This window comes from Elephas maximus, chromosome 1 (genome assembly GCF_024166365.1).
Source record: "Elephas maximus indicus isolate mEleMax1 chromosome 1, mEleMax1 primary haplotype, whole genome shotgun sequence".
NCBI lineage: Eukaryota > Metazoa > Chordata > Mammalia > Proboscidea > Elephantidae > Elephas > Elephas maximus.
In genome coordinates, this window is record NC_064819.1 from 119,734,258 (window position 1) to 119,758,772 (window position 24,515).

The 24,515-nt window shown below is 35.6% G+C and overlaps 1 protein-coding gene across 7 annotated transcripts in view; it reads left to right on the forward strand.

Annotated features, from left to right (window-relative positions):
* Positions 1-24,515, forward strand: part of MLIP (muscular LMNA interacting protein) — a 332,606-nt gene that overhangs the window by 228,425 nt on the left and 79,666 nt on the right. For all 7 annotated transcript variants that reach the window (XM_049894527.1, XM_049894535.1, XM_049894533.1 and 4 more), the window contains 5 exons: positions 6,377-6,442; positions 6,526-6,609; positions 6,716-6,775; positions 11,139-11,183; positions 24,259-24,303. In XM_049894527.1, coding sequence (XP_049750484.1) covers positions 6,377-6,442; positions 6,526-6,609; positions 6,716-6,775; positions 11,139-11,183; positions 24,259-24,303 — 300 coding nt within the window. The remainder of the gene's footprint in view (positions 1-6,376; positions 6,443-6,525; positions 6,610-6,715; positions 6,776-11,138; positions 11,184-24,258; positions 24,304-24,515) is intronic.

Consider the following 24,515-nt stretch of genomic DNA (forward strand, 5'->3'; position numbering starts at 1 on the left):
TTTGGGAAAACTCCCTTCCTAGTGAGAACAGACATTTAATCCTCCAAAGATCTTTTGAGCAAAGTGCCAAGTAAATTTCCTAAGTTCTTGAAATTTATTTTTAGGCGAGTCACATCAAAATATTTCTAGATCTTCAAAGAAGCTGTACTTTTTGTACACCTATGCATCACAAAAAGTTTACAAGTCATTTTTGGTTATTCTTACTTTGGAAACAGTTTACTTTCAAACTCCATTTAGAGCGCAACTATTTTTTTCTAGCTTCAGATTATTAGAACTTAATCCTATTTCCTAAGGGGACAGGTTATATTGACTCAATATATTTGACTAAAAAAGTAATTGTAATTCCATCAGAGATACACCTTTTGAATAAAAAAATACACCTTTTGAATGGGGAACATCTATTACAGTTCATTGGCCTAGTTTTCCATAAGGACTTTGATTTGCAATGCTCGCCCATAGTCCTTGGCTCTTGGTTATAATGTAATGCTAAACTCAGAACTATTTCCTGCTAAAAGTCTTTTTTCAAAAGCTGGGCCCCAAAATTGGTTGTTTTGATCAAAATGTAAGCACTTCTAATGATAGAATATTTTTCATAATTCATATTAGTTATGAACTTTTAAAAATGGGATTCAGAGCATGTCTCTTTTATGCCTCAATTGGCAATTTGGTCAAAAAATATTTTTAATAAATATGTTTTGTTGGAGAATATTTTAAAAGAACTTCTCTCAAAATGAAAAAATCTAAAGAAACATCAATTCCATTCTGCTGGTTAAATTGTGAAAAAGCAATCTGTGGTCAGATTTCTTGCTAATGGGGATTTAAAATATTTTCTTTTAATAAATTTTTAAGGAACAGGGTAAAAAAGCTACTTTTTATGGTGGCTAGAAGGGATCGATCAAGATGAAACATTGGTCAAATAGCTCCCAGTCAATAAAAAAATCAATTCTTATAAATTTGAAAGCCATTTAAACTTAAAATAGTCCCCCAAGATATTTTAATATAGTCTGAGTATTTGCCACATTTCATGTCTCAGCATTCCTGACCTAACACCAGTTGTCTTGCCTAGTTTCTCAAAGGTCTGAGAAGATAGATTTTTCCATTTGTGAGTGAATTGCAGTATTTTAAATAACCTTGTTCCCACAGACTAATCAAAATATCAACCTTATTTAGTTTTGGCAAAAAAAAAAAAAAGCCAAAAAAAACAGCCCATTGCACTAACGCTGATCACGTGCTTAGATCTTTGATGGTAAATGCATTTAATTGTAATATGATAAAGAAATAATTTGTTAGTTAAAATGGTCAAAGAGTTTAAACCATTTCTCTAGAATATTTTATCAGGAAGTTTTAAAATACTCTTATTTCTATGGTTCTTTCATTCATTTAATTCCATTTATTCATCAAGTCACCTTTCAGTATATCCTGGAGATCTTTACTGAGCATCTTTCATGTACTCAACCCTGAGGACTCAAAGATAAATACCATATTTCCCTGACTATGAAGGGTCAAATTGTAAGGCATGTAAGGAAGATAAGGGAGGGAAGCAGCTGAAAAAAGTATATATGATGCAATTATGTGCAAAATGCTATGGTGCCCCAAGGAGGAAATGACCGACTGCCTTGTATGAGGGCCAAGGATAACAGTATAAAGAATTTGACTTGGATCTTTTTTTTCTCCTTAATAATATTTTATTGTTTTTGGTGAATATTTACACAGCAAATTAGATTTCCATTTGACAATTTCTACACAAGTTGTTCAGTGACGTTAGTTATATTTTTCGTGATGTGTCAGCATTCTCATTAATTGCATTGTGGTTGTTCCGTTTCCCGTACACTGGTTTCTCTGCCCCTCCCCCTTGTCTTCTTATCTTTGTGTTAGAGTAATTTTTGACCTTTTGGTCTCATATAGATGTTTTTTTAATGGAGCCCCATACTCATGCATAATATCCTTTATTTTGTGTGCCAACCTGTTCTTTTGCTAAAAGGTGACCTCAGGGATAGCTTTGGTCCAAGGTTTAAAGAGTATCTCAGGGTGATAGTCTTAGGGGATCCTTCAGTCTCAACTGGTCCAGTAAGTCTGGACTTTTTAAGAATTTGAATTCTGTTCCAAGTTTTTATCACATTCCATCAGGTCCATCTATTGTGGCCCTGATCAGAATGGTCAGTAGTGGTAGCCAGACACCATTTAGTTCTTCTGGTCTCAGGGTAGATGAGGCTGTGGTTTCTGTAGGCTGTTAGCCCTGTAGACTAGTTCCTTCTCTGAGACTCTGGTTTCCTTTTTTCTCTTTTGCTCCTAACGAGTAGAGACCAACAGCTGTATCTTAGATGGCCACCTGCAAAATTTTAAGACCCCAAATACTACTCACCTTACTAGGACGCAGAACGTGAACTTTGTAGTGCTGGTTGACTAAGTTGTCAATTGAGACTAAGGACCTAAGCTTCAAACCCAGAAAACCATTCTCTCAAGGTGTTTGGTTATGCCTGGCAAGTATCTGTGACTGTGTCCTCTATGTGTGCACACACATACCTGTACATACACATACATATAGATACTTCTATCTGTGCACACATGTACTTACCTGCAGCTACCCATACACATATATGCCTACACACCTACATATATGACCATACACTCATCTTTTGGTTATTGTTAGAGTTGTTGCCAAATTATATATGTCATATTCTTTAGCACAAACATGATTTGGATCTTTAGAATGAATAAGAATTCTCTAAGTGCACTGCCAATAGAAAAATAAACAAATAAGTGAACAAAAAAATTCGCAAAAGGGGAAATATGAATAGCCAGTAAATTAATGAGACATGCCCAACCTCAAAAATTATCAAGGAAATGCAATCTAAAACCAAAAGTGAGAGATATTATTTCATATCCATCCGAATAATAACATTTTTTAAATGTCTGAAAATATTCAATGTTAGAAAAGATATAGAACAATAGGAATTCTTATTTGTTGTAATTATTAGTGTAAAATTATATAAATACTTTAAAGAGTAATTTGACAATGTCTGATAAAGTTAAAGTTGACCATACTCTATTACCCTATTATTAAGTTAGGTCAGTCTTAAACTCTGAACATGTGTATAAAGAGACAGGTATGTGGATGACAGTTGTTGCATAATTTGTAATAATGAAAATTGAGGCTACCCTAAGTGTCCAATAACAGAAGAAATGTCCACATTGTTGTAGAATATGCATAATTATGTACATATTGCATTGGAAATAATATGCAGAGGTGAAATAATGGAACAAACAAATCTCACCTAAGTATATCCCACTTGAATTTAGAGACTATCTCAAGAATAGATTTGACACATTGAACACTAATGACCAAAGACCAGATGAGCTGTGGGAATGATATCAAGGACATAATACACAAAGAAAGCAAAAGGTCATTAAAAAGACAGAAAAGAAAAAAAAGACCAAAATGGATGTCAGAAGAGACTCTGAAACTTACTCTCGAACAGTAGCTAAAGCTAACGGAAGTAATGATGAAGTAAAAGAGCTGAACAGAAGATTTTGAAGGGCAACTCAAGAAGACAAAGTAAAATATTATAAAGAAATATATAAAGACCTGGAGTTAGAAAACCAAAAGGGAAGAATATACTTGACATTTCTCAAGTCAAAACAGCTGAAGAAAAAATTCAACCCTCAAGTTGCAATATTGAAGGATTCTATGGGAAAAATATTGAATGATGCAGGAATCATCAAAAGAAGATGGAAAGAATACACAGAATCACTATACTGAAAAGAATTGGTTGACTTTCAACCATTTCAAGAGGTAGCATACAGATCAATCAAGAACCAATGGTATTGAAGGAAGAAGTCCAAGCTCTATTGAAGGCACTGGCAAAAAACAAGGCTCCAGGAACTGACAGAATACCAACTGAGATGTTTCAACAAACATGTAAGTCTGGAGGTACTCACTCATCTATGCCAAGAAATTTGGAAAACAGCTACCTGGCCAACCACCTGCAAGAGACCCATATTTGTGCTCATTTCAAAGAAAGATGATCCAAAAAAATGCAGAAATTATTGAACGGTATCATTAAAATTTTTCAGTAAAATTTTGCTGAAGATAATTCAAAAATGGTTGCAGCAGTACATCGATAGGGAACTGCCAGAAATTCAAACCAGATTCAGAAGAGGATGTGGAATGAGGGGTGCCATTGCTGATGTCAGATGGATCTTAGCTGAAAGCAGAGAAGCCCAGAAAGATGTTTACCTGTGTTTTATTGATTCTGCAAAGGCATTTGACTGTATGGATTTTAACAAATTATAGATACTTTTGCAAAGAATGGGAACTCCAGGATACTTCATTGTGCTCGTGAGGAACCTGTACATAGACCAAGAGGTAGTCAATTGAATAGAACAAGGGGATACTGCGTGGTTTAAAGTTACGAAAGGTGTGTGTCAGGGTTGAATCCTTTCACCATACTCATTCAATCTGTTGGAAACCCAGGTGGCGTGGTGGTTAAGTGCTATGGCTGCTAACCAAAGAGTCGGCAATTTGAATCCGCTAGGCACTCCTTGGAAACTCTATGGGGCAGTTCTACTCTGTCCTATAGGGTCGCTATGAGTTGGAATCGACTCAATGGCACTGGGTTTGGTTTTGTTTTTTTTTATTCAATCTGTATACTGAGTGAGTTATCAGAGAAGCTGGACTATATGAAGAAGAACATGGCATCAGAATTGGAGGAGGACTCATGAACAACCTGTGATATGCAGATGACTTGCTGAAAGTGAAGAGGACTTGAAGCGCTTACAGAAGAAAATCAAAGATGATAGCCTTCAGTGCGGATTACACTTCAACATAAAACAAAAATCCTCACAGCTGGACCAGTAAGCAACATCATGATAAACAGAGAAACTATTGAAATTGTCAAGGATTTAATTTTACTTCGATCCACAATCAACACCCATGGAAGCAGCAGTCAAGAAATCAAAAAACACATTGCATGGTGCAGATGTCCTGCAAAAGACCTCTTTAAAGTGTCAAAAACAAAGATGTCACCTTGGAGACTAAGGTGTTCCTGACCCAAGTCGTAGTATTTTCAGTTGCCTCATATGCTTGCGAAAGTTAAAGAGTAAGGAAGACTGAAGGAGAATTGATGTCTTTGAATTATGGTGTTGGAAAATAATATAATATACCATGGACTACAAGAAGAACAAAAAAATCTGTCTTGGAGGAAGTACAGCCAGAATGCTCCTTAGAAGGGAGGATGGTGAGACTTGGTCTCAGGTACTTTGGGCATGTTATCAGGAGGGACCAATCCCTGGAGAAGGACATCATGCTCTGTAAAGCAGACGATCAGGAAAAAGAGGAGGACCCTTGGTGACATGGACAGACAGTGTCTGCAACAATGGTCTCAAACATAGAAACAATTGTGAGGATCTTTTGGGAGGATGTTTTATTCTTTTGTACATAGGCTCGTTATTAGTTGGAACCCACTCAGTGGCACCTGACAACAATAACCAATATTAAATTAAAAAAGTACCAGAAGCATACATTATATTTTTAAAAGTAAAGAATTGCTGAACAACTTTATATATATATTTTTAGTGACCTATACATATATGCTTATAACTTGAAAGGGAGCCCTAGTAGTGCAGTGTTTAAGTTTAAGCATTTGTCTGTAAACGGGAAGGTTGGCGGTTCGACCCCAGCACCTGCTCTGTGGGAGAAGGATGTGGCAGTCTGCTTCTGTAATGATTACAGGTTTGGAAGCCCTGTGGGGCAGCTTTACCCTGTCCTATCAGTTCTCTGTCAGTTGGAATTTACCTGACTACAATGAGTTTTATTTATTTATTTATTGGTACATTTTGAAAAAAATTAAAGCCTTATATGTGAATGATAAACACAGAATCGATGACAGTTTTTACATCTCATATAAAGGGAGAGGAAGCTAGCTCCTATTATTCTGAAGCATTTTATTTCTTATTCTCAGTGGAGGGTATAGAGGTATTGTAGTATTCTCTACAGTTATATATTTGATATATACCACAATAAATAAGCAAATATATGTTTTAATATGATTAAGTACAATTAGAGGTCAAATCTAATGAATAAGTTAGTAAAGACTTTTTGGAAAAAAATGATTAAAAATGAGACATGATTTACTAAAGATTTTTGTTTTGCACGTTTCTTGTAAACTGGCTCCAAAACATTTCTCCAAAAGTGGCTTTTATAATATTTTGAGAAGTAGCTACATCATTGTTATTTCTGCATATAGTTCCCCGAGGTGATTGCTTTGAAGAGGACATTGCACATCTGGAATTATAAGATGCACATAGGGACTTTCTTTGAAGAGACATTCATATTTGACTAGCAGCCTCATATGAGAACTATTTCATTTATCACTAGGCACTAGATGAGCCAGTCAAGACTGAAAGTGTCTCCAAGGACAGCACATTAGGCTCACCTTTGGAGGTAATGTCTTCAGATCACCCCTGCTTTTGGTGTGCTATCCCAAAACTCATTGCTAACCCAGTACCTGGTTTCAATTTTTCCAGTTGTGTAACCCTGCACAGCTCAGGCAGCAAACTGAAGAGCTCTGTGCTACCATTGATAAGGTCTTACAGGATTCCTTGTCTATGGTAATGCCTTAGACTAGAATGTGCAATTCAATCATTTGCTTCGCTTCTCTTCATTTCTCTCCTCTTTAGTAGATGCATCATGGGCTTGTCCTTTTTCTTTTTTCAGTGTTCTTCTGAGTCTCCTTCAAGTTCCACACAGATGTTGTTGGGTTCTGACACAATCAAAGTATGTGCACATTTAATATAATTTATTTAACTGTAAGATATACTAGACCAGTGATTTTTACACTTCAGGTCAAAGCCCATAATAAACCAAGATACTCATTTAGTGGCTAGCAATCAGTGTTTTATAAATAGAATAAGAACGTAAAATATCCTCTAGTAAGAGTAGGTACTGTTGTATGACATTTCTTTCAATTTGTGTACATGTACATTATAGATATGTGTGTAAAGGGCTGTAAAGTAAAATCTATTTCTTACTGTGGGTCAAGTTCAAAAAAAGTTTTAAAGCCAATGATATACTATGTTGTTACAAGTAAGCATTATAAGAAGCTTTCTGGAACTGCATGTAGAATTTGGGGCTCATTCCATCTCAAACTATTGCTCCTCTCAAACCATTAGTTATGTAATTCACGAAGCCATTTAGAAGTATAGCAGTGCAAAATGAAGTAGACTAAAGTAGTATTAGTTTAAGAAGTTTTACATAGATGTTATTTGTGAAACTATTTTTTCTTTTGGTTGACTGAATTTTTTTTCCTTTTTCTTTGACTCAGAGGGACAGAAAATTCTGAATATTTGAGATTTTTAGAGTATTACTAGAGTATTAATTGTTGTTTTTGAATAAATGTTTTCTTGTTATTATGTAGACATTTTTATTTGTTGTAATAAAATGCTATTTATTACCTTCAAATTATTTTTTCAGTTACTTAGCACGGATCCACTCATCCATATTTCAAAATGCTTGTATTTTTTCCCTTCTCGATAATTACTAGTTTTTTTCTCAGATTTATTGCCTCTCTTGGGATTAGTAGAAATACTTTTTTTCTTCTTAATATTTTTTTTCTGATTTTTTCTTGTGCATTAGGTGGAAGTTTACAGGGCAAATTCGCTTCCCATTCGATAGTTTGTACGTAAAGTGCTCCGTGATGTTGGTTTCATTCCCCACGATGTGTCAGCACTCTCCCCATTTCTGTCCTAGGCTCGCTAGGCCTCCTAAGCTCCCCATTTCCTTTCATCCTGATTTTCTACCTCTTTGTGCTTTTTGGGCAAATGTTGCCCTTTTGATCTCTTATAACTGATTGTTCTAAGGTGTACATTCCTCTTGGGTGTTATTGTTTATTTCACGGGTAGAAATACTTCTTGCATGTGCTCTTTTCATGTGACTTGTTTTTCACACACACACAAGTGCACACATAATTTCTTAGTAATTTTGGAATTGAAGTCTGAATTTGTGATTATGCTTTTTATTGATCTATTTTTTATTAAAATTCTTACCTCTCATATATTTATACTTTCCTCCTAAATAAATTTTTCTTCTTGGTGGCGTCCTGCTGAAAAATATATTCAGCAAAGTCTTTCAGTGTAGATTCTGTCTCCCTTTGTCTCAGAGAATATCTTTATTTTGCCCTTTCACTTAAATTACATTTTGGATGGACATAAAATGATAGGTCTTTTTCATTCAATATTTTTTTTTCTAAGTTCTTTTTCTTCAACAATATACTTGTGAAGTATTTTTTCTGTATATTTATTCACCTGTCACAGTGTTATCATTTACAGAGTGGCTCTGTAAGCCTTTAGAATTTGACCTATCTTTGATGTTACTTATTTTTCCTATAATATATCTGAATTTGCATTTTTTTTTCTTTCTTATATATCTTAATTTGTACTGTCTTTGACTTTTCATTTGAAGTCTTTGATCTTTTTTTCCCCTTGTATTTTGGATAATTTTTAGTCATTATTTCTTCAAATGTTTCTTTCTCTCTGGGCTCCAATAATACTGATTTTGTCACTTTTACTTCTTTCTTACATATCTCTTAACCTTTGTATATTTCTTCAATTTATCAGTTCTTAATTCCTTCAGGGTAATTCCTTGATCTGATATTACAGTTCAAGAATTTGTTCGGTATCCATTCTGTTCTTTAATCCCTATTGTTAAGTTCTTTATTATATCTTATATAGTTTTTTTTTAAGTTAGATTTATGGATGTAAACTTTACGTACAGCAAAATTCACCCTTTTTAGTATACAGTTCTATGAGTTTTGACAAAAGCATATAGTTATGTGAACCACCACTGCATTCAAGATATAAACCATTTCTATCAACTGAAAAAGTTCTTTTGTGCTCCTTCTTCCAACCCAAGTACTGGGCTCCACTGGTCTGTTTTGTGTTCCTATACTTTTGCCTTTTCAAGGAGGTCATATAAACATAAGCACACAAAATGTAGTCTTTTGAGTCTGGCTTTTCATACTGAAGGCATATGAGATTCACACCCATAATTCATTTCTTTTTTTTTGCTGAGTAGTATTCCATTTTATGGATGTGCCATAATTTATTTGCCTCTTAACCAGCTGATGGATAATTGGATTATTTCCAGGTTGGAATTATTACTAATAGAGCTGTTAAGAACATTTTAAAATAAGGCTTTGTATGAAAATATGCTGTCATTTTACCTAAGAGTGGAATGGTTGGACCATATATGATCTTGCACTTCTTTTTTTGGATGTATCCCTAGTTCTTATTTTTGATGTTATTGTAAATGGTGGTGTTTTTTTTAAATTTCAATTTCTGATTGTCTACAGAAACATAATTAACTTTTTATATCGATTTTCTGTTTACAGCCTTAATAAACTCATTGCTTCTAGTGGCTTTTTAAGTATATTCCATCAGATTTCTACACTGAGAGTGATCATGTTGTCATCATGAAGACCGTATTTCTTCTTCCATTCTTATCTGAATTCTTGTTACTTATTTTTTTTTTTTTTGCCTGATTGCATTAGCTAGAGCCACCAGTACAATGCTGAATATGAATGGTGAAAGCAGACAGTTTTGTCTTGTTCATGGTTATGGGAAGAAAGCTTTCAGTATTAAGTGTGATGTTAGCTATAGGTATTTCATAGATGCTCTTTATTGTTTTGATGAAGTCTGTGAGGCCTTTTTTTTTACATTTTAAATCAAGAATGGATGTGTGTGTATGTATATATATATACATATGTGTGTGTATGTATATATTTATATATATACACAAGCACACATGTATATCACACTGTACATACCTAACAAACACTTGTTGAATAATTGAATTAAAGAAATGACTACCTCATCTCAGAAAGTGTGAAAGTGGGCCTACAAGAGAAAAATTGGGGGATTATCAGACAGAATTGAGTGTTTACTTGAGATTGATAATCATAAATTTAATATAAAATCATTAGCTGGATGAGTGAATTTCCCAGCCATGTGAAATGCTTCTTAGGTATAAGTATGGAGTAAAGGAATGGAAAGGTCCATTTAGGGTTATTTTTTTTTCTGATGAGTTTGTTATATTATAGAGAGAGGCAAGAGAATGGAAGATATTCAAATGAGTAAGAACATGAAATCTGTGAAAGTTAAGGGGTAATAAAATGAGAATGCAGCTGGTGAAGGTCAATAGTTTGAAAATCCCAATGAGGATGAAGAAATGGTTCATGGTATAGAAGAAGAGATGTTTGGATTATAAATGACTGCGGTTCCGTCTTGGACACCTCTTTTCTCTCTCTTTCTTGGATCTCTTACTCTGTTGTTAGACGCCTTATGGTGAGACTCATGTAGCAAGGAATAGAAGCCTCAGTCCAGCTAGGAACTGAATCTTATAAACAATCTTGCGAGTGAGCTTGCAGAGTATTCTCCAGCCCCAGTTGACTGTATATGACTGTAGTGCCAGGTCCCCAGGTGATGTCTGGTCTGTAAACTCATGAGAGACTCTGAGCCAGAACCATCTATGCTAAGCCACTTTTGGTTTCCTGATCGTCAACAACTGTGAAATAATAAGCATCTGGTGTTTTAAGCTGCTAAAAGAAAAAAAAAAAAAAAGAGGAAATGTTACATGCGGGTACTTAAGAAATGAAGCTGGTAGATAGGAAGTAGAGTTCTATGGGTAGGATGTTTCAAATAGAAATTTCAGAGGTTTTGGATTTTATTGATGAAGGCAAAGTCTAGGAATGGTCATGGGAGTGGATGGTTGAAGCAGGGTGGACAAGAATATCTTCAGAGTTGAGCAGCTCTAGCAGTTGAGAGGATAGAGACGTCCATGTGAATTTTAACATTACCAAAAGTCACGAAAGGAATTGGATGAAGGAAAAATTGTGATCCATGAGTTAACATCATCAGTAAACAAAGGAAAATTGTCAGGAAGCTGATAGAGAGTACTAAGAAAAGAAAATTAAAGTGGTATTTCCATGAAATGATTTTTAAAGGAACAGAGGATTTTATAGAAAAAAGGGAGTAATGGCTAGAAAGTTGCAATAGGGAAAAAGATGAACGCTTACCCAAGAAGTTGAATTCTTTAGTATTTTCTTTATTATCTCACCAGTAAAATTATTTTTATTTTCATACAGATGCCTACAACTCTTCCAAGAGCAGCTGGTCGAGAAACCAAATATGTAAGTACCATTACAATTATATGTACTGCTTTTTTAATGGACAGATGTATGTTTTGGAGGGAACTCAATTATATAGTTATTTAATTTGAATTAATTGATTTTTTCATAAGTGGAAAGGGGTAGAATGTTATGATTGGCCTAGGTATGGAAAATCAGTTAATAACTAGGGCAACATATTAGGTAAGTTTATTGAGTAAATTCCTTAAGTGAGATTTAGTTGGATTCGTGTGGCTAAATAGAACTTCATCTTACGCTTTCTGCCTTTCTAATTGTCAAACCTTAGATGATTTCATTTTTGTTATGGTTTATTGTGCTTATTATAAGAACAGCCAACTGATATGTTTGAAACTAAGATTTGTCCATTTCAAATGGGACTGCCAGTTTTGTTGACTTTGACTACTTTGTCTTTTCTGCATGTAAATTATTTAGCAAGTGGGTCAGTTTCCACTTAGGAGCAACAAACAATTATGGGAACCTGGCTATACTAGGAGTTGTCCTAGACACACACACACACACACACATCCCAACCTACTCTGCATTCACCTAATAACATCATTGTCAGTCACGTAGTGAACTTCTGTTTCTGACTAACATATTCTAACAGAAACAACATTGTCTCCTAAGCAGATATTCAGTTTTCAGTGTGAAACAAGCTAATAAACTTTTCCTTTTAAATAAGGCATTATATTTCCTAGTATGTCATTTTGGTCATTGTCATTGAAAGTAAATAGTTGTTTATTTTGTGAATCTCCTTATTGCAATTTTTATATTTTTGCCTTTATTTGAATCTCCCTAAGGCAGATAATGGAAACCCTGGTGGTGTAGTTGTTAAGTGCTACGGCTGCTAACCAAAAGGTTGGCAGTTCGAATCCACCAGACGTTCCTTGGAAGCTCTATGGGGCAGTTCTACTCTGTCCTATAGGGTCGCTATGAGTCAGAATCAACTCAATGGCGCAACGGGTTTGGTTTTTTTTTTTTTTTGGTTTTAGGGAAGATAATAAACTAAGCCTAATTGCTGAGGAAATGATGAGGCAATGTGAATAGGAACACTACTTAGAAAAGTTCTTAGAACCTATTTGGAATAGTACTTAAAAGAGTGGAGGCTTTAAGTAGGCTGGAATCAAGTTTAAATCATAGCACTTCTGCATTCTGTCTGATTCTGGAAAAATCACTTATCTGTGCTTTAGTTTTCTTGCTTATAAATTGGGAGTATTAATAAGCTTCTCACTGGGTTACTGTAAGGTTTATACGAGATAATGTATGAAGAGCCCTTGATGTCATGTCTGACACAGGAATTGCTTAAAAAAATCATAGTTATTGCTTTTCTTTTCCTTTTTTCCTTCGCTTTTGCCTTCATCCACTCCCTCTCCCTTCTTCTCCTTCTATCTGTCTTTGGAAGACTAGAAGTACCATGATTTACTGAATTTCTTGATCCTTCATCTGGGTACCAAAAAAAAAGGAAATTTCCCTAAAGATTTTTCTCTACCCTTTGTGGTAAATATATTTTACAAGAGCCAGTCCCCTCCCCGCCCCAAAAGTAACTACAAATTCTTTCAACTACCTTCCTTTCTTATCTAGTCCTACCTTCCACCGAAGTGCCTCAGAGTTGACTAATTTGCACTATGGTGTGCATGGCCGATGCCTCCACCTACATCTTCCACCCTGGGGTGATTCATTTGATAGTGATCGGAATGATTCCAGAGGTGCTCCTTAAAACTTCATAATTAGATATTACTTCAAGCTTTTTTTTCAAGCTATTCTTTGTTTTCTATCGGTTACCAGAGTTAATTAAAGTCGTTTAATTCCCCGCCCCCACCGTAAGTTTGTGAGCACATTTGAATCATTTAAAATTAACACTGAATCATCCAACAGGTTTGGTACATTCTATAACGAATATAAACTCTGATTCAGATATGATTCTCGACCTTGATTAAATTTGGTTTTTTGAGTAAGAAGCTTTGTTTTTTCACTTTCTTACAACACGACATTTGAATTGTTGTTTGCAACATCTCAGATTTGTCCATATCATCTGGAAGAATATGTGGGATAATCTTACAATGGAAGGTGGAAAACCAGTTCCTTGCTGCCAACTCATAGATAATTCACTCTTGTAATATCCTGCTGCAGTTATTACATCTTTTAGTTCGGGGAAAAATCAAATTTTAGAGCAGAAGTCCACTTCAGCTTTATGCTAGATTTTATGTGAATAATCTGTCTTAAATATAATAAGTTTTAACTTTTTTTTAGAAGAAGGACGTTATAATATTTTTCTTCTAGAAATTCTAACATTCCTATTGGCTCAACTATGGGATGTCTCGCATTGTGAGTTGTGTTCTCTTAATTAATCAATCTCGCACCATATTCTCCCCTTCTTTCCCGTGAACACTCAAAAGCAAATCTGAGAAACCTATGGAATATTGCAATTTCCCACCATTTCTCTTCAAACCTTTCAAGAAGCTAGGCATTTTGCCGTGTATACCTGCTGGGACTCCGTGTGTAGAGATTCTTGGGTTAGGTTCAGAAGCAGGGATCATGCACTTTACCCACTCCTGCTCCACAGAGGAGGTTGAACAAAGGGAAGACTTAAGTTAGAGTCAAGAGAAAAAGAGTGTTGTTACAGTTGAGGATCTCCCCAAGAAATTAGCATCACCCACCAAAAATCCCTATTTTCTATTTTGGGTCCTTTTTAAAAGCTCAGTGTATACTCTATTGGTTATGATTAGTAGGAAGACTGACCAGTATTATCTGGCTCTACTATTCACCTTTTCACTTTTGTTCTTTGATTCAGCAAATACTTATTGTCTGCCCTATACCTGTCACTGAGGAGTTACTAGGGTGAGAATGGTAAAGACAAAGACAAGCATATATTCAGGATAGTAAACAATTAAACAGTAAAATAAGCAAAAATGCTTTTTTTGTAGAAATTACAAGAGAGCTGGCCAAAGAACTGGTTGGTGTTGAAACAAACAAAGTCGTTATTTTTGATATATTGGAATGCTCATGTTGTTACTAGGTGCCGTCGTCTTGGTTCTGACTCATTGCGACCCTATAGGACAGAGTAGAACTGCCCCAGAGGGTTTCCAAGGAGTGGCTGGTGGATTTGAACTGCTGACCTTTTGGTTAGTAGCTGAGCTCTTAACCACTGTGCCACCAGGGCTCTGAGAATGCTTATAGGATTTGTAATTTTCCTGGGATGATTACAACAGTTTAATAAAATAACAAGAAATTGTTTCACTAATTCCTCTTTATGGGGACTTTGGTCTAGGATTGATTATTTTCTCCATAAAAAAATAAAAATCAGTGCAAAATAATTCATTTACTTCTTTGATTCTTTATTGCACAAACAGTGTATTTTACAATGGACCAGATCCAGTAAAACACCATTAATTTAAACTAATTACAGTTAAGGTTTGCCTCAATTTATAGTGTCCCTGAATTGCAGTCTATTTTTAAATAATTTAATAGAAGTTCCCTTAAGTGTAGTAAAAATGAAACCAGGCTAATGACCTGTTGCCAGTTGATTAGATTAACTCATTCTCTATATTTCACTTTATTATTTTTGACGGATGTTAACATCAACAAGAATAATAGTGACTAATGTTTTGAATTCTTATGTTGAAAATAAGCTTTAAACCTTATTAAACCCTATGAGGTAGGTATTATTATTACACATTCATTTTACATAGGAGGAAACAGAGCCTCAGAAGTCACAGAGCTAGGCAAAATCCTACCCAGGTCTTCCTTATGTCAAAGCCTTTGCCATTAACACTCCTCTGTACCTACCAAACCCCCCAAAACCAAACCTGTTGCCATTGAGTCAATTCCAACTCATAGCCACCCTATAGGACAGGGTAGAACTGTCCCATAGGGTTTCCAAGGATTGCCTGGTGGATTTGAACTGCTGACCCTCTGGTTAGCAGCCGAACTCTTAATCACTACACCACCAGGGTTTCCAAGTCTGTACCTATAGGAGCTGGTAATAATTTGTGCTCTTTAAATATTTCCTCCATTAGTATTTATACTTTGAATATAAAAAAAAATAGATGTAAATTATTTCTTCATGTCCATTAATCTTCAGTCTAAACTTTGAATGAATAATTTCATATTTGACAATATTAACATGTAAAGTGGTATGTTTTACTATATTTTCAAGGCTTTAAATCACATGTTTATATGTAAATTAACTTATAATTTATCATAGAGTATGAGGAATTATTTCTCATGCACCAATTTTTAAACAGTTTCTTACCTCCTATGTAAAAGAATAAATTTTCTATTTCATTCTGTTTTCACTGTCTATCATCTTCGGAGGGAGGCATCATTTTTTCTTTGTGTTACACTTGCCTTTATAAATATTTATTCTATTTCATTTAACTGCTACCAGTATGAATTTATTTCATTTATATAATTCAAAACCACAGTATGTGTTCTTAATAAAAAAAAACTTCAGAAAATAGGGCAGGTATTTGGGCCTATTACTAATTTACCAAAAAGCCCTTAGTTTGAATCACATTCTATTGATGACAGTTTATTTAATAAACTTTCTACATTTGACATGTTATTTTTAAGTGCCAGGGAAATAGCAGAGACAGGCTTATAGAATAGTATGTGGTACATAGATAAGATCTCATTTTAATGAGCTTTAGGGACACAAAAATATCACTACAATGGAAGCATATTTCTTCCAAATTATCACAATATGTCGAATAATGTGTCAAACCTTATTAAGAATACTGATGTTCACACAAAGTTCATCCCCAATTTAGCCAACTTACTCATTCCCTTTGTTGTTACTCTTGGAAATGTACAACTGGAGTGTTTCAGAGGGCATGAGTACTAATGTAGTCATAGATCTTAGGTAATAGGTGATTGAAATCCAACTGTAAGTTCACATCTGCCTCCAAGGGAGATGGATGGGTTATAAGAACAGCTGTGGGTAATTTAAGCAAGAAATTCCAGTCTTTCTCATTTCCTTCTTTTCTTCATTGTTTAGAAATATTTCTGAAGTATGTGTGTGTGAAAAGGGACAAGGAAGGAATGGAAGTTGGCTGGTGGGCCCTGCTAAATGAGGCAAAAAAGCAAGAGATTGAAGGAGACTTCCCTTATGCCTTGTACCCTTCTCATCACCATTATAAACCTTCTCATCAAATGCAAAGATGCCATATTTCAACCAAACTTCCCCTTGACTTGACTTTTGATTCTCTCATTTGTACATATAAACTATGGCTATCACTGGTCACCTATGCCCACTCATTCTGTCTAACAATTATGTTCATGGTCAGCTGGAATCAAGCTTAAAACACTGAACTTTTTAAGTACCTCCAAATCTGCCTTTTATATTTATATCTTTTGGAGGCATATTATAAACTTAGAAAATGGCATTTAATGAGATACTTATATGGGGTAAGGTATACAGATAGTAAGAATAAACAGCGTAAAGCAAAGAGGATAAAATGCTTCATAATATGTCCTCATGGACGTGGTGTCTAAGATGCTCATCATGGAATCCATTCTTCTGAGAGTAGTGCCTATGTGCACATAACCCAAAGACTCTCTAGGTTAGGGGTAAGACAATGAGTTATCATTTTCTGAGTTTGTATCATCTCAATGCCAAACTCAGTGCTCAGTGATTTTTAGGTGCTGAATTAATGTTTTGATTGTTGTCTTTCTGCCTACCAGTAGATCAGCCTTGGCTGGAAGAAATAACAGAATTAATACATTATTGCTGATTAGAGCTCTTTGAACCTTGAGAAAAGAAGACTAAAGACAGTTTCAACAGAGAAAGGATAGAAGCAAAGCATCTTAACAATGTTGAAACTGATGTATATTCAGGTGGGAGGGACGTGACTGCTGAAAGAGATAAGAGCATGGCAAAAGTAGGACTACAGAGTGCAGAAGGATAAAGAAACCCATTGGATGATTTTTTTTAAGCTACAGCTTGATTTTGTCCCAATTTCCCAAGAAGTTGTCTGCTAGAGTGATGTAAGGCAAAAGAATGGTTGTCGAGAATAGGGGAAATCTACAGAGATTATAAGAGAAAGCAACTCTAGACAACAATTAAGAAGCTCATTTTATGTATTTTCTATGCCTCAGGCATCATTCCTTGGGAGAGGAAAGTGTGTTTCTCCAAAGCTGGTTTGGCATAAGTGGTGGCTTTGGGTTGTAATTGATTTTGCAGTGTATTTAAAATTCTCATTTCTTTCCTTAGTCTTTCACTCTTTCACTTCTCACATAACCTAATTCTTTAACAGATTTCACTCGAAAAAACAAGTTTTGTCTTTTACAATTTTTTTTTTTACTAATCTGTTAGTTAAAAAAATTTTAATTATATAATGGCTAAAATTCCCCTTCTCTCTTTCCTTCTCTTTCTCTCTCTCTCTCACACACACCCCCTCACACATCTTTCTCACTTTTCTTTCTTTCATATTTTAAATTATGTCAAGAGCTAGAGAGCATAGTTTATGTGATTTTGTTTCACACAAGAGCCATTCTTATATTTATTTCAAATAATGTTCTTCATAGACATTATTAATATGGCTAGATGCAAATGACCAAAAAATGTAATGTTGTTCAAATCCAGTTCTAAGTTTATTTTTAGGTATCTCAAGTTGTTTCTCCACTTCAGATTAAATGACCGTTTGGCAGGTGTTCAAATGTAGCATCCTCCTCCCACCTTCTGCTGTTCCAACCTCAGTTCTCCCAACTTAAAATTTCCTCATTGTTTGGAAAAGTAATTGCTACAACGTTGATAATGTAACTATAGATGGCACATTTAATAAACAATGTTAACCTTTATTAGGAAAGCATAGGGAGGCCTCTCAAAGCATTTTATTGGTTGGGTTGTTGGTTGAAAGAACGTGGCTATTTTAGAGACAATACGAACAAGCCATTATTCTTGCTCTTTGGGAAAGATCCACAATTACCTTTAGAAATATGCACTCAACTCTGGGGGTTCACATTTAATTTGATCCTTTCTCTAAAATTTGTCTCTCATAAAAATGAAATGAAGTATTTAAGATGGAAAAAAAATATGCTGGGGTTGTCTAAAGCATCTGATTGTTATGTCACGATTCCCAATAAAGAAATAGTTCTATGATTGGGACTTAGGAAGATTGAACACAAAGATTTTTATGTTTTCCCTAATTTAATATATTTGCTTGAGCACTGTCTTTTTAGCCTAAATAATAGCATTATCTAGCACAATACATTGATTAGTTATTAAAAAAAGTAGTATAGTTAAATTGTGCAAATTCTGTATTTTAAAGATATAACCTCTTCTTTCCTGTAATTATTGAGATAAAACATTAGCCAAATTTTATTTCGGTCAAGATATTCACATTAGTGTAGCATATTTCACAGAAACTATTCATTTAACTTAGGAAATTCATAGAGAATTCTCTCATTATTGTAATAACCAAGTGTCTTGGTCATCTAATGCTACTACAGCAGAAATACCACAAGTGGATGGCTTTAGCAAAGAGAGATTTATTCTCTCACAGTCCAGTAGGCTGAAAGTCCAAATTCAGGGTGTCAGCTCCAGGGGAAGTCTTCCTCTCTGTTGGCTCTGGAGGAAGGTCCTTGTCATCAGTCTTCCTTGGGTCTGGGAGCATCTCAGCACATGAACCTCAGGTCCAAAGCACGTGCTCTGCTCCTGGCACTGCTTTCATGTTGGTACGAGGCCCCCATGTCTGTCTGCTTGCTTCTTTCTTTTATATCTCAAAAGAGGTTGGCTTAAGACACTACCTAATCTTATAGACCTCATCAATATAATTGCTGCTAATCCATCATCTTATATCATAGTGATACAATTAACAACATATAGGGAAATCACATCAGATGATAAAATGGTAGACAATCATACAGTCATACAAGGGAATCATGACCTAGTCAACTTGATAGAGATTTTTGCGAGACAATTCAATCCATGACATTCCACCCTTTGGTCCCCCCAAATTCACGCCCTTGACACATGTAAAACATATTCACCCCATGGTATCATACCAAAAGTCTTATTCAATTCGAAGTCCAAAATCCAAAAATTCCTCTTCATCCGTGAAATCCAGAAGACAAGTTATCTGCATCCAAAGTACAATGGCAGAACAAGCACAAGCTAGACATTTCCATTACAAATGGGAGAAGTTGGAGAGAAAGTAGGCATAACAGTCACCAAGCAAGTTAGCAGAACACATTACATTGGCCATCAAGGCTTGAAAATAATCCTCTGTTCTCTGAGACAATTTACACAGTAGCCCTGTCCTCCAGACTCTAGATATTCACCACACTCTCTGGATTCCAAGTGGAGTCCTCTCAGCCCTGGGCTTCAGCTCCACCTGATGGCAACTCTACACCCTCGGCTTTAGGTGCACCATTCTCCTAGTCTGTCTGAGTGGCAACTCCACCCTTAGAAACACTAGAGACCGTGGGTCCACCCTTTGATACCCCAGAGGTCCAGGCCATACCTTTTGAGACTGAGGCAGCTTGACTTCCTGTGTTACTTGTCTCTTCAGCTTTTGCTTCCTGGTTCCTTGGCCTCTCAGCCCTTTGGGTCTCACGCCTGCATCTGCCTTGCTGGAGCAAGTGTTCCAAAGCTCTGTAGCTCCACCAATAAGCACCTGGAGGCACCCCACTCCACTAGTAAACTTTGGCTGGAAAGTACTCAGCTCTCTCACTCTGCGGGTCAGCAAGCCTAGCTCTACTAATAAGTACCCAGACGCACCCTACTCTACCAGGAAGGGTCCTGCGCACAAGCACTAAGCCCTCTTGCTCCATGGGTTGGCTCCACAGCTGTCTGGCTCTGGTCTCTTTGTTCTGCTGCTGCTGACTATCTGCTGCTGCTGGTTTTCTGCTGCTTCCAGTCTTCTGCTGCCATTCCTTTGCTGCTGCCAGTCCTCTATCCAATCAGTTTCAAAACAGCTTCCACATTCTAGGTATCTGTTAGAGCAGCACCCCACTCCTGGCACCAAATTCTGTCTTAGTCATCTAGTGCTGCTAAAACAGAAATACCACAGTGGACAGCCTTAACAAAGAAGAATTTATTCTCTCAAAATCAAGTAAGTCCAAATTCAGGGCATCAGCTCCAGGGGAAGGCTTTCTCTCTGTCTTGGCTCTGGAGGAAGGCCCTTGTCATCAATCTTCCCTTGGTCTGGGAGCATCTCAGTACAGGAACCTCATGTGCTTTGGTCCCAGCACTGCTTTCTTGTTGGTATGAGGTCTCCATGTCTGTCTGCTTGCTTCTCTCTTTTATATCTCAAAAGTGATTGGCTTAAGACACTATCTAATCTTGTAGACCTCATCAATATAAATGCCACTAATCCATCTTATTGAATCATAGTGATAGGATTTACAATATATAGGGAAATCATATCAGATGATAAAATGGTAGACAATCATACAATCATACAAGGGAGTCATGACCTAGCCAAGTTGACAAATATTTTTTGGGGACACTATTAAATCCATGATGCCAAGCATTCATTAAAAAGAAAAACTAAGATTTTAGAAGAAATCACTATTATTACCAACATTACATCATGAGGCTAAAAACCAAACTCTAGGTAAAGTGGGAAAACACTGTGATGACATTCTGGAAAACAATTTTCTGCAGCACAGAATAGCCATAAACCTTAGTGCATATAACCTGGCCTGCAGTTATTAGAGATGAGAGCACTTAGCCAAGACATCTTGCTGCTGTAAAGCAACCAGGAATGTCAGAAAGCAGTGACAGTGCCTGTGAAGGATAGCATGAGTCAAGAAACCAAAAGCAAACAAGGTGGGACACGGTGTGAGGAGGATTGTAGGTGCCTTGTTATTATGTTTGGTGATTCACACGCCTACATACTTGGTGATACCATAAGAACAAAATAAGTTTTTAGTTATCATTCATCTTCCAGAGAGTAAAAACAACATTGATGCATCTATAATAAGCTCTGAAAATACTTGAGATTTCAAAAAGAATAGAAATATATTCCAAACCAAACCAAACTCACTGCAGTTGAGTCAATCCCGACTCATAGCGACCCTATAGGACAGAGCTGAACTGCCCCATAGGATTTCCATGGCTGTAAATCTTTTATGGAAGCAGACTACCACATCTTTCTCCTGTGTAGCAGCTGGTGGGTTTGAACCACTGCACCACCAGGGCTCCTTTAGAAATATATTAGGAAGACATTTTGTCATATTTTAACCACACATACTCATAATTATGTATCTGTGTGTTGAGCCTTCCTGTTAAAGTCACAAGCTGAGCTGAGGTGGAAGCTTAACCTCCCACCTAACTGCAGAAATGCTTGATAAAACTTAACTATTAAAATGGATATAACCAAACCTAAAAAAAAAAAAAAAGAGAAATCTCTTGGTGCCAGAAAGGAAGTGTTGTTATTAATTTCTGTCTAGTTGTTTCCAACTCATAGTGACCTTATGTATAAGAGAACAAAACATTGTCCAGTCCTGTGCCATCCTCACAAACATTGATATGTTTGAGTCTGTTGTAGCTGTTGTGTCAATTCATCTCGTTGAGTGTTGCCCTCTTTTTCCCTGACCCTCTATTTTACCAAACATGATGCCCTTTTCTAGAAATTGGTCTTTTCTGATGACATGTCCAAAGTAAACAAGACAAAGTCTTGCCATCCTGACTTCTAAGGAGCATTCTGGTTTTATTTCCTCTAAGACTAATTAGTTCATTCTCTGGCAGTCCATGGTATATTCAATATTCTTCACCAACACGACAATTCAATGTGTCGGTTCTTCTTTGGCCTTCCTTTACATAGTCCAGCTTTCATTTGCATATGAGGCAATTGGAAATACTGTGAAGGCACTCCAAACCAGAGTGTTAAGAGGAGCTAAAGCCCTGGTGGAATTGAGATTCATCAGAACTTAGGTGCTAGGAGCCAGCTGCTGGAGTTTTAACTTTTTATCCATGACAACACTAAGAGCAGTAAGGAATCCTTTACATAAAGCCAGGAGCCTAGGAGGCCACATTGACTATGAAGTACAGAATAGAAAAAAAGAAGGTAAACTTTTGACCATTCCCACTCTATACTCTTAGGTGGAAAAAGAGTCATCTGTGAAAAATTAGGAATCTAAGCCTCTGGAACTTGAAGATGTGGGGATCTGCACCCTTGAAGTTTAGGAATATCAGGAAGAGAAAATAAAATGAAAACTAGTCTGGAACCAGTTAAACTCCAAGGGCCCCACAAAGGCCATTGTGAAATACATTGTAGGGATAGTTTCACAACTCAGAGCTTTGGGGATACCTGTAGAAATCAACACCAAAATTACTCCAAATGAAGATTAGCTCAAAATTAAAAATGAAATGAGTAAACAACAACACGGGGTGTAGACATGATGGACAGAACACAATCAATAGAAGATTTTGCCGTGGAGGATAATAGAAAATTCTGAAAAGAACTATAAAATAACTATATTTAAAATGCTTAAAGAGTTATAGATATTATAAGACAAGATTTGAAAAAGAACCAAATAGAATTTCTAGAAGTGAAAAATAAAGTCATTAAAATTTAAAATTCAATTGCCATGTTAAATGTGTTAACATACAGTTGAGAAGAAAGTTGTCTGTTAGGCTTACATATGAAACCCATCTGGAGCGCAGCATAAAGAGATAAAAGGAAAGGGAGTTTACGAGAAATGGGGAAGGGGTCGAGAAGGCCCAACATATGTTTAATAGAAGTTCTATAAGAAGAGATTATGTATATTGGGGAAAAAAGAAATATTTGAAGAGATATTCACTGAGAATTTTCCAGAATTGAAGCAAGATATGTGCACTCAGCATAAAGGGATGTACCAAGTCTTACAAACGATAAATAATAAAAAAAAAATTCCACCCCCAGGCACATCAAGGAGAAAAATCTTAAATGCTAACCAAATGTGAAGGCACATGATCCACCAGCTTTATGCCATTTAGACCGATAGCAGTAACAGAAGCCAGAGCCAGTGGGGTAATATCTTCAAAATACTGAGATATAATCAACAGTAGGCTAGAATTCTATGTCCATTTGAACTCTCATTCAAGAGTGAGCACAGATAAAAACATTTTCAATGTCTGATACAGTAAGGTCCAAAAAAACTACCAAAGCATTTACTTCAGTATGAAGAAAATCAAGTTCAGGTGAGTGGATTAAAATACAAGAACCAAGGATATAGAAACAATATTAACCCACTCTTTAAAATAATCTTAAAAACCAAATCATTTCCGTTCCCAAATCATGAAATCTTTGCTTTTCCTTTTAAATAAAGATACTTATAGGAAAAATCTATTATTTTTATCAATTTGTTGTAAGTAAATATATATATTTAACAATGCTGATAAGTTTAAGTAAAATACAAAGAATACAAAGAATGAAATACTATGAAATGAAGAATTTTTGATATCATCTGATATTATTTATGGTAAAAAATACGAAGAAAGGCATAATATAACAAATCATTTAAACTATTATGTGAACTGAATTAAATGCATAGGAAATACATTGTAAGGCAATGTACCAAAAATGTTGAAAGTCATTTTTTTGTTGTTGGCATGATGATATTTTTACCTTTACACTTTTCTATATTTCTTCAAAATCCCAACATGAGATTACTTTAATAATAAAAGAACTTCAGAATATCGCAGTCCCTGGGTTACGAACATCTGACTTACATACAACCCATAGTTACAACCCAATGGCTGTAAAGGCTATTGTATTAAAAAATCGAGATACATACCATGGTTCATAATAACAAACGGGAGTTACTTTGTGATGCGTATCAAAACATTATTATTATTATCACTGTATTATTATGTTAAAGATGTTTTAGTATATCTGGAAGTGTTTCTTTAATGTTTTTTTTATGCACAGAAAGGTATGCTATATACTATACAGTAAGACAAACATTTGACTAACTGACACTAGATATGCGCTGTATCTAACTGATCCACTTTACATACAAATTCGACTTAAGACAGACTTAGGAATGGAACCTTTTTGTAATCTGGAGAATGCTGTACTTAAAAACATAGATATATTATTTTACTACAGTATGAATTTCATTTAATGAGCAGCATGTTTATATTTTGCAGGCAAATCTCTCCTCACCATCCTCTACAATATCTGAGAGTCAACTGGTATGTATTCTCTTTCTAAGTCATAGGCCTGTTTCAAAAAATGATGATCTCTCAAAATGGCTTTGTCTGAACAAAGAGAACTGTGAATATATTTACTACATATAAATTTATTTGCCTACTTGACTAATAAAAGTTTACTGATGCTTTACTAAAGCTCCATGATGGTTGTTGTGCAGTTCACAAACATGCATAAAACATGGACTCCACTTACC